The sequence below is a fragment of the Mus caroli genome, unplaced genomic scaffold (assembly GCF_978045245.1).
Source record: "Mus caroli unplaced genomic scaffold, Mus_caroli_1 scaffold_19, whole genome shotgun sequence".
Taxonomy (NCBI): domain Eukaryota; kingdom Metazoa; phylum Chordata; class Mammalia; order Rodentia; family Muridae; genus Mus; species Mus caroli.
This window is the reverse complement of record NW_028227274.1, coordinates 82,982,305-82,993,849: the sequence shown is the minus strand read 5'-3', so window position 1 is coordinate 82,993,849 and position 11,545 is coordinate 82,982,305. Positions and strand designations below refer to the sequence as shown.

Sequence of the window (11,545 nt, the reverse complement as noted above, 5' to 3'; positions counted from 1 at the left end):
GTAAGCCAGCCTCAATTAAAAGTTGTACTTATAAGAGATGCCTTGGTCATGGTGTCTGTTTGAAGCAGTAAACCCTACCTAAGACAAAGCCCTGGAGAACAAATGGCCCTGAGGAGCCTCTTGCTCTGGCTTCTCAGTAGACACCAGAGAAACTGGTGCCCAGGCTTCAGCCTCGTGGCACTGCGTCCTTCTACAGTTCAGTCATGCTTTCCACAGAAATTGCCACAGCCTCTCCCTTCTCATGTGCTACACCTCTAGGGATGGCATCAAGAATAGAAGACACCAGGGTCACATTACCATTTCTGTTGCCCCCTCCCCCTCCCCCCCATTCCTGAATCAGGGGCTCTTGTAGCTTCTTCCAGAAAAGATGGAATTCCTTCTCTGGGGGAGGGGGTAAAACCTTGGTGGGGGGTGCACTAAGTTTTCCCCCTTCCTGCTCTCCAGAGACCGCAACTGTCCGTCAGCCCAGATCTGAAGTAGTATGTGTGCTTCTTTCATCTTTAACATTAGATGCGCCAAGAAGCCACCATCTATCTCTTTCCTCAGTATCACAGACAAGCTTCTTGAAATTACAGTCCCCAGTTTTCTGGTCTCCTAGGAACCACCTCCAGCCCCTTTTCTTCCCCTGAGCGCTGCCCCAGGTGAGATGCCATGATCATTGCCCTCGGGCTGGCTCACCTGCATCCCCCGCATCCAGGACCTGTTCTCCTGAGTGCTGCAGCAGGGGAGAGGCAAGGACAGCCCTCCTGCTCACTTGACACCTTCCAGGTCAATCCTCCCACCTGCCCAGGTGGCAAGGGCAAAAGGGAAGGGAGGGGAACTCTCCCTTGCTGATGCTATCACACAGCAGATGTGAGGCCAGGACAGCTCTCCCACACTCACAACCCCCACATCCAGAAATGCACTCTTTTCTTAGTCCATTGAGTCTAGTCATGCTGCCTGTGTGTGCACAGGTTTGGGCCATCTACTGAAGCATGAGAAACCTGCCTCTGGGGACTGCATTCTTGAGGAAAACTGTCTCTCCCAGAAGCCATCAACTACCAATAGTAGTTACCTCAGTTAGGGGTAGTCCTCAGTTAGCTTCGTCACTCCCCTGCTGGATCCATGCTGGCTTGATCTTGGGCAAATTAGAACTTTCTGTTAAATGAAGAAACTCAGCCACTAAAGATACCACAGCTGTTTCAAAATATTCTTCCCTTGAATGGGAAAAGGCATTTATAAATAGTGACTCCTGACCTTTAGGGATTGGCTCAAAGGATTTTAGAACAATTTACTATTTTACACAGACAGACAGACAGATACATGCTATTTAAAAGGATGCCTAGGATGTCTAACTCTGGCACAACTATCTTGACCCACACACCTGCTGCTCTAGATTTCATGTGCCACTCATTAAAGCTTCATTCAGCAGCCAGAAAGCTACTAGGGTATAATTTTAAATTTTTAAAAGCCTATTTTTGTTTGTTTTGTTTTTTTCCAAGACAGGATTTCTCTGTGTAGCCCTGGCTGTCCTGGAACTCACTCTGTAGACCAGACTGGCCTCGAACTCAGAAATTCACCTGCCTCTGCCTCCCAAGTGCTGGGATTAAAGGCGTGCGCCACCATGCCTGGCCTTTAAAAGCCTATTTTTAACGATGGTTTTTAAATGCTTTAACCACCACCCTCTAGAAGTGATGGAAAAGAAAGACTATGGGGGAAATAAATCTGTTTAGAAAAAAAAATTTTTTGGAACAACTCTCATCTATGTTGTTTAAAAATCTATAGTTTAGTTTATAGGTCAGTAGAGACAGCTGAATCTATTTATAAATATTTTATAGATATATCAATAGTCTAGTTTGACAGAGTCAGGTTAACAACAGCAGTGACATGACCTAGTAAAGATAACTAGGCCTCAGCCTTGACATAAGTCAATAGAGGGAGGAATGACAGAAAAATGTTCTTGGCCCTGTCTCTCTCAGGGAAATAAAGATTAGTGAAGGCATGAGACTAACAAGCGCTCTATAGCTAGCTCTATAAACAAGCCTAGCCCTGTATCAGTCATTGTCCATCAAGTTCTATTTATAGTCCCTCCAAACATCACATACCCTCAACACGTGTCTTGTCTCAGCACCTATATCTGTCTCAGCTGACATCACTCTGTTAATTAGCCCGAGTCCACAAAAAAAAGACAAAAAACAAACAAAAAAACTATAACACACCACCAAAAGTTTTTTGGTACGGTTTTCTCTATGGGGTCCCAACAAATAGAGCACAACTACACAATAGAAGTCAGACCTAGGGCTGGAGAGATGGCTCAGCGGTTAAGAGCACTGACTGTTCTTCCGAAGGTCCTGAGTTCAAATCTCAGCAACCACATGGTGACTTACAACCATCTGTAATGAGATCTGCCGCCCTCTTCTGGTGTGTCTAAAGACAGTTACAGTGTACCTACATATAACAATAAATAAATCTTTTTTAAAAAATTAAAAAAAAAAGTCAGACCAATACATACATGTCATTAACGAAAAAGATCCTTTATTTGGTGTCCTTTTTCCTGTTTATTTTAACAGGACATCCTTTCGCCTGTGTCTGTTTCAATAAAATGTTCCTTCATGAGTCTGCCTTAGCCTTTCACCTGTGTCCATTTCAAGAAAACACTTCATGTGCTTGTCCCAACAAAATACCATCTAACACAGCTGACTTTCTAAACAGCCCTTAAGTTTTCACTTCACTAGGGTCTCTCACTGATTGAGAACTAGCACTGCTACTGGCTGACAGTAGGTTATACACGAATCAATGCACACAGCATCAGGACACAGATGTAGATACATAACTTGAACTTAAGGTATTGAAAGACAATCAATCGGTCTTCCTTCAACAGCCTACACAGAAAACCTCTGAAGATCCATCTCAGTACAACCTACCAGGGACATGGTCTGAAACACGAGGGTTAATGGCCATCTCACACTGGTGTAGACAAGTAGATGCCCCCACGTAGCCTGCATTCCTGCTCTAACTAAACAGCTCTTCTGTGTATTTGTTCCCAAATCCTTATATTGGTTTTCTATACAGCTACTGTTACGCTAATTGATGTCCTATAACCCGAAAAATAAAAAAGTACATGGGCCAGCAAGTAGGCTCAGTGGGTAAAGGCACTTACGGCATAAGCCTGAAGACCTGAGTTTGATCCTCAGAACCACAGAAAGGTGGAAGGAGAGAGCCTACTCTACAGAGTTATCTTTTGATCTCCATGCATGCACACCTGCTCATACACATCATACCCACAACAGTAAGCAGGTTTTAGACTTCAAATAAATAAAAAGAAAAGGTGTTCCCATGGTGATGAAGCAGAATGCTTCTGAAGGCTTTAAGGGGCTGCCAAAGTTACTCATCAGGGGCAGGGAGGAACTTTAACAGACCAGGGAAAGCTGTGGAACTCCAGGAATGCTGCTACAGAAATATTTGTTCAGTTATTTCTTTTATTTTTTTAATATTATGATATAATTTCATCATTTCCCTTTCCCTTTATTCCCTCCAAAGCCCCCCATGTACTCCTTGCTCTTTTTCGAATCCATGGCCTCTTCTTCATTAATTATGGCTACATGCATACATACATACAAACATACATATATACATACAAACATTCCCAACTAAGTAAGTACAACCTACTCAGCCTGTATAATAATACTTACTTGCGTTTTTTGGGTTGGCCATTGATATTGGATAGACAGTGAGTATGCTCTTTGGGAAGACTATTTCTCCCACTTTCAGCATTCCTTAGCTGCCTGTAGGGCTGGGGCTCATGGGCTCTCCCTCAGCACATTAGCATGTTTATTGGTGTGTCATCCTTCTTGAACACATGTTTAGGCTTTGTGTTGTGAGATTTCATAGACATAATGTCCGACCTTCCTAGGAGGCACAGAACATGGTTTTTGCTCTAGGATGGGAATTTGTGGGAGTTCCTGCAGCTTCACTCCACTTTGAAGGGAGGGAAGGGGACTTTTCAACAATGTGGAGTGACGCTGAGGGAACTCCCACACCAATTGGTTGTACGGCACCAGTTAGCCCTGAAAACATGCATACAATTAGCATGTACTCAATAGGTTATACTTAGGAATCTGTGTGTGTCTGTGTGTGTGTGTGTGTGTAAATACATGTGTGCATGCAATAACAACTGATGGTAAAAGAGAACACACAAATTTGAAGACCAGTGAGGAGAGGTACATGGGAATATTTGGAGGGAGGGAAGGGAAGAGAGAGAATGTTATAATTAAATTACAAATCTCAAAAATAAAGAACAGCAAAAAAAAATGAAGTCAAAAATTCCTTATTCCTACTGGATTTGCCATGATGTTCAATACATAGAGAAGAGTGCCTTGCTCATCTCTGCTACGTCTTAGATTAGAGTCTCTTAGCTTAGACCAGGAAAGCCAACTCCTGAGAAAATCAGGTCACTACTGGATGCACAACAACAGGAGTTAGTCTTTTGTCTTTAGGTGCCATAGCCACACATGCTCTCCCTGAAGGAAACATGGTTCAGGAAAACTTCAATTCAAAACATCAGCTACTATAGCTCAATCTCCTGGGACCCACCAGGTAGGTGCTCAGTGCTGTGCACATGAATGCCATGTGCCTCAAGATAAACAAGATTGTGTTCTTTCCTACTGCCAGACCTCAGCAGGACGTTTTGGATGCTGATACAATCTCCATTTTCCAGGACAAGAGTACCACTTGTGGTTTGGGACAAGTGGAGCAGAGTCAGGACTGGGCACTGTTCTTGAAATGTGAACTTCCCTGACCCTGAGACACTCAGTCCCTGAGACCTTGTCCAGTTGCTATCATGAGACACTGTGGCAGAGCAAAGATAACAGAAGTCATGGGGCTCAGGTCAGAGCTTCTTTGGCTGTGAGAGCATGGGGCAGGCCCCACCCTCTGTGTTTGTCTCTGATAAGCTTCTACTAGCCCTCACCCTGGAGTTCTTGGACAGACTTCACGATAAACACTACCTCCATCTCTACAGTATTTCACAAGCCAACAAGATCTGGAGAGCTATGCTATGGGTATTAGCATTCCCTTCCCCTCTTGCCAGCCTGGGCAACTGCTGCAGCTAAACACACCTGCACTCTGACACTCAAAAGCTAGAACTGACCATCTGTCTGCAACTCTAAGAACACCCAGCCCTAAACGGTTGGAGAGTTCAGGGTGGCCCTGAACTTGGTGCCATATCCAGATAGTGTCAACCAAGAGTAATGTAAAGACAATGGCAACAACAAGATCAGAGATCCAGATTAAAGATGGGACACCAGGTAGACATCAATCATCTCGTAGCTTGGAAATCCAGATAAAAGCACCACCTGCATCTCAAGTATTGAACGAAGCTCTCAGGAACACAGTGCAGGCAGAGACAATGGCGTGAGCAGATCAGGGCCGACGCGTTAGGAGTGCTTACAGCGATAAGTCGGAGAGAAAAACTGGGCTTGGGAGAAGGCTGTGGCATGAGGGCAGGCAGAGAGATGGGCATGCGATGGAGCAACTGCAAACACTGCAGATAGTTTACATTCAGTTGCGGAAGTCACCGATTCAGCTCTAACATAATCAAAGAGGGCAGAGTCCCTTCTTCAGCTTCGCACACAGCCATAAAGGAGACTGCTTCCAATTGTGGTGACAGCAGGAAGCACACAGGGGAGGGAGGGCCATGGAGAAGAGGACTTCTGCTCTGGAGTGACTGGGACCCTGGGGGTAAGAACATCAGAGAGTATGGTTCTAGGGCCCAGGCGTGAGTGTATCTTGACCAAATTGAGCTATGTTGGGATAGAATTCATGTAAAACACACCAATGGCTTTTAGACTATTTAGAGCCACACAGCCATCACCATAGCTGAAGTCAGAACACTTTCATTATTCTCCAAGAAACTCTGTTCCCATCTCCAGCTATTATCTTTGCTCCCCAGCTGACCTCTGAAGGTCTAGAAAACCATGGTGTCTACAGATTTGCCAGCTCTGAATACTGGAATTACACAAAATGTAGCCTTTGGTATCTTCTACTTGGTATTCTTTCCGATTTTGAGACATGCTATACCATGTACTGACCATACTATTAGGTAGGTGTGTGTGTGTGTGTGTGTGTGTGTGTGTGTGTGTGATGTTAACAGTGCAGCTCAGGTGGTAGTCAGAGGAACTTGTGGGAGTCACTTCTGTCGCTCTACCATGACCTAATGAGCTAACTTAAGAGACCAAGTTTCAATGGAGGCAAGCACCTTTACCTACTATGCCCACATGTCCATAATGCATCTTGCTCATCTGGCTGACATTCAAAAGGACTGTTCCCAAACTGTTATTGGGTTGCAAAGCGTGACAGGTATAATCACAGAAAATAAATCAATTCAGCAACAAGGCATTGAGATCACAAAACAAGAGCTTTCAGAAGCAGAGTAGGCATTAAACAGGGTAATGGCCAAGCGATGAGGAAACACAAGGGCTGCTCAAGCTTCTAATTGTTCATCTACTTCCTCAATTCTCTGTGACTCCAAGGACATTAAAACAAGTTGAACTTTTTAACCTAAAAATGGCAAATACGTCACTTTAATGGTTTCTGTTCTATTAATCTGTGTATATTCATGGGTGCAGTGTATACATGTGTGGGTGTGCCCATCCATGCCCGCTGTGAAGGTCAGAGGATGTAGGATGTATAACTCTCTTGCATTGAGACACTGCCTCCCCCTGCACCTGGAGGAACCCAGTGATCCTGGTTCCAACACCTTCACAGTGCTAGGGTCAAAAGTGCACATGACAATCCCCAGCAGTTTATATAGGATTTGGGGATTTGAGCTTGGGTCCTGAGACTTTCATAGCAAGTGTTAGTCTTTTCTGAATTGCAGACAGTATTTTTTTTAATCTGCATATTTTGCTTTGTGCCCTGCCCCCAGGGGACCCAGTATGTATTAATAAGTATTAATATGTATTAATAAGTATGACTGTTTCACTTTTTTCTTCTCTATGAAGAACAGAATTGATGGTGTTCATGATAACTCCATCCCCGAGTAGACTTATGTTTAGGTCAATCTGGTTCAAGAGACTCTAGTGTACCTAGGTGTAGAGCTCACACAATCATGTATACCAACACAGACCACCCGGCAACAAAAAGATTTGCTGTCCCCTAACACTCCCTTAAACAATGTTCTTTATGCTGGGCGTGGTGGCACACACCTTTAACCCCAGCACTCAGGGAGGAAGAGGCAGGCGGATTTCTGAGTTCGAGGCCAGCCTGGTCTACAAAGTGAGTTCCAGGATAGCCAGGGCTATACAGAGAAACCCTGTCTCACAAACAAACAAACAAACAAACAATGTTCTTTACTTAAGTCAGAAGTTAAACTATCAGGCCCAGGATTATAATTTAGTGGTAGAATACTTGGCCAAACTGGAAAGGCTCTGAAATTCCTATTAAGAGAAAGAAGAGGAAAGAAAAGGAAGTAGAGTGGAAATTGTATTACACTTGTGTCCCTGAAAAACAAGAAGTCCTTTGAATGTGTGTGAATACAGAGATATGAAGATACAAACACTAATTTGGGGTCACGGTAGCATAGGGTGACCCTAAATTCCACTGATTAGTAAATGAGGCAGAAATTAAAATGATACATCTGTCATTTGAAGGCTTGTAAGGGTATCACAGGAAGCTAGAAGAAACTCTGGAAACGTGGCCATCTTAGAGGAGCCAGGTTGAAAGCTTCTGCCAAGAGCCTGCTTCGAGAGCCATTAGAATTACTCACCTGTGCTGCTTTAAACCAGAGAGTGAGTTACACTGTCCTAGGAGAGCCCCAGGACATTAGCACAGTTCCACAGAGAAGCTCAGAATTTGGAAATGGATCCAAACACCCCTCAAAGGGATACCGTCTAAGAGAACTGTCTCCTCACCCCGACTCCCCTGAGCTTCCACAGGCCCTGTTCAGACACCCAATGGGCAAGGAGACTGATCAGTTCCACACAGTATTCACAGGAAGCCACCAAGGCAGAGGAATGGAACATGTGCTGTACCTGGCCCAGGGACTAGGTTCCTCCTGGGAACACAGAGGCTGCTGCACATACCATGTAATTCTGCCCACTCTCCACTATGACACAGTAATAAAGAGCAATGTGAAGCCATGGAAGCCCCTTGGAACACAGTAGAAAAAAAGATTATAAATTAACATGGAAGGAATGGGGGACTGAGGAGGTGGCTCAGTAGGTCAGTGTGCTTTCTCTGCAAGCAGAGGACCAGAGTTCAAATTCACAGTTGCCTGTGTCTATAACCCCAGCTTTGGAAAATGGAAACAGACAGGTAAATCCAAAAAGCTCACCGGCCAGCTAGGCTAAGCAAAACTTCAAGCTTCTGCTTCTATGAGAGACCGTATCTCAAGGCAACAGGCAGAACGCTAGAGAAGCCATCTTACATCCTCTCCATGGTTCGATTCCCAGACCATGTATAAACTGGACATGGTGATGTATACTTACTCTCAACACTGAAGGAGTCAGAGATGGCTCAGTGACACAGCATATACTCAGCATGCACAAGGCCTTGCACTGACCCACAGCACCATGGAATGGTGGGAAAGGGGGATGCATGCCACTGACTATAAAACCATTCATACTCAGTGGTGAGAAAGATGACTCAGCAGTGAACAGCACTTGCTGATCTTGCAGAAGACATGGATTCAGCTCCTAGCTCCCAGGTGACAGCTCATAAACTCATGCAAGGAGTTCCAACAGCCTGGCCCCTGTGGGTACTAGGCACCCGTGTGGTGGGCATACACACATGCAGGCAAAGCACTCATGCACATACAATAAACATAACTGAAAAGTATTTTTAAAAACAACCCATGCTCTGTAGCAACAGGAACATTCCTTTCTGATGTGCTATTTCTTAAGGCTGTTACTGCTGGTTATCCAATCACAGATTCGTACAGATTCATTTCCCAACTAGCCAATTACTCCCTTGGGTTTCTACATTTAAAATGATTAGTCATGGATATTAACAATATACAGGCAGAGGACAACAATGGAAGCCTCGTGATCTGAACCAACTCTTGAGGGTTCAGTGTGGAAATGAGCAGAGGCACCCCAGACTTCTCCAGCCTCACTCAGCAGCTGAAGTTCTTCAAGAAACAAGTACAAAATAAATATCTCCAGATCTGTGCTTTGATGACTCACTTAGCCAGTATTTCCTAAGAAGAGTTCATCGACTGCTTTTGTCTCTGGATGGGGAATTTGTAGAACTTCAAGGTTATGAAACTGAGAGTCTCTGGGGAATGGCGCTTCAACTGAGAACAGGCAGTAACAAGAGTCTTCGTCAGTATGTGAGCTGGTTTGTGTTCCTGTTTGTCACATACACAACATGTGCTGTCTCTTATAGACCATGTAGGCCATGTTCACATGCATTTCAAGTATAAAATTATCAATCTTTGAGATGTAATTTCTGACTCTTAATTTTTTTTTTTTTTTTTTTGGTTTTTCGAGGCAGGGTTTCTCTGTGTAGCCTTGGCTGTCCTGGAACTCACTTTATAGACCAGGCTGGCCTCGAACTCAGAAATCCGCCTGCCTCTGCCTCCCGAGTGCTGGGATTAAAGGCGTGCGCCACCACGCCCGGCTCTGACTCTTAATTTAAAAAAACATCAGCAATTTACAGTTTGGATGTGAAAGGTACCCTCCACAAGCTTATGTGCTTGAACACTTGGGTCCCACCTGGTGGCACTCAGGACATTGTGGAACCTTTGCCTCTATGGCCTAGCTAGCAGGAATAAATTATTCAAGACAATAACACACTTCTGTTTCTGTCCTTAGCTCTCTGCTTCCTGATCCAAAAATGCTACCACAGACCTGCACACTAACCCGTACCAAGTCCTCCTGGCGGTATGGAGACTTACATTCTTTTCTTCTGTCCTTTGCTTCACTCAGTTATCTTGTCAGAGATAGGAATGCAATACAGAAACATGCAATAGGCACATGCAGGCTGATTGCAATTACCACTGAGCAATTAAGACAAGAACAAGCTAGCACCAGGGCTGCTGCTTTACTTTGAGACACAGACAACAGGGTCTGAATAATTAGCACATTAAGCAATTCTGTTAAATAATCTGAAACACTAAGCACTAAATAAAATACACCAAACAAGCAGACACATATGGTATACTTTACAAGCCAGATATATTTTAAAAAGATCGTGTTTACAATAAGTAAATTATGTAGTGAAGAAACATCACAATGAAGTTGAGTAAAAAGGCACATTTAAAAAGTTTAAGAGTACAAAGAGTCCCTTGTTTGTTCTACTAGCACAGGAGGAAAGGGAAACAGATATATTACAATTATGTTCTCAGGGGGAGGTTTCTGTCAGTGGAAGTGATTAACACTGGCTTCTTTTCTCCCCTCTCTGGGGCAGTCTTTTAGTTCCTTGGCTTCGGAGAGACAAGTTAATCTTCTGCCATGTAGAAGCGATACATCAGAGCTACAGCCAGGGCTGAGATGGCTGGGATCACCCAGTTGGTCCACCAACTAGAAAGACACATGAACAAAAAGATGCTTGAGTGACCCTGAATGCAGAGACCTCACCCCCTGCCTCCTCTGATGGAAAACTACCATAGCATATTTTCCTTACTTCTAGAACCACTTTGGCAAAAAGGGCAGCTCACTTTTGCTAACATTATCTTGTGCACAATGCATGCCCTAGAGAGCTGGCCTTGCTGCTCTCCCCTATTGTCACCATGAGAAACTAACACCTTGCTCTGCTTCCATCATCTTTCATTGACTCTATACAGAGAGCTGTTAACAGCTTCCTCAACAGGTGCTGCTCGAAACTAAACTCTGGGTTCCCAATCGTAAGCCCACAAAGGGGAATGGTCCTGACACCTTTTGTTCTCCCACATAAACTAAACAAGCATTTTAATGTCACCAAGATGAGAATCAGATCAATGTTCTCATTTTGAGTATGCTGTCAGCAACCTCTGCAGCCAAGAGCCCTACCTCCCACACCAGAGTAGACAACCAGAAACCTGAGTTCTGAGGCTGCACCTAGCCTCAACTTTATCATTCTCAGATCCTCCTCTGAAAAACAAATCTTAGCATCTATAGTAGATGGATTTAAACCATTCGAGAAATACCATGCCTTAAGTACTTAGTTGGTGGTCTACTCCCAAATTCCAAGGCTGGTCTAATTTATGCATCATCCAGTGTGTATAAGCTTTCCATAGGTGATACATTAGAGACTATGGGTAAAATCAAGGATGTGGCTTGGAAGAGCTTTAATGCAGTCATAAATTTGATTTCAATGTCTATACTTCAACTTTTTATTGAACAAAATTTAATACCTATACTTAGCACCCAAGAATACATACAGACATCTTTCCTCATAATCTCAAATAATCTTCATGTATCAATACACTCAAAGAACAAATTCAATTAAAAGATGTAAAGTCTGAAAGAATTAAAAGTATAATCTCCAGATGAGTGGGATGGAGTGAGGCTTTTCAGCTTCACTTTAGAGAGAGGGAACCTGCAGTTTAAAGAAGTTGGTATGTATTCTAAACTATTCCCAGCAGGCA

At 43.8% G+C, this 11,545-nt stretch overlaps 1 protein-coding gene across 1 annotated transcript in view; it reads right to left on the bottom strand.

Moving 5' to 3' along the window:
• Positions 1-10,137: 10,137 nt before the first annotated feature.
• Cyb5a (cytochrome b5 type A) overlaps positions 10,138-11,545 on the bottom strand; it is a 30,860-nt gene continuing 29,452 nt past the window's right edge. Inside the window, exon 5 of the mRNA XM_021150172.2 lies at positions 10,138-10,499. Within this exon, the coding sequence (XP_021005831.1) occupies positions 10,418-10,499 (82 nt within the window). The 3' untranslated portion in view covers positions 10,138-10,417. The remainder of the gene's footprint in view (positions 10,500-11,545) is intronic.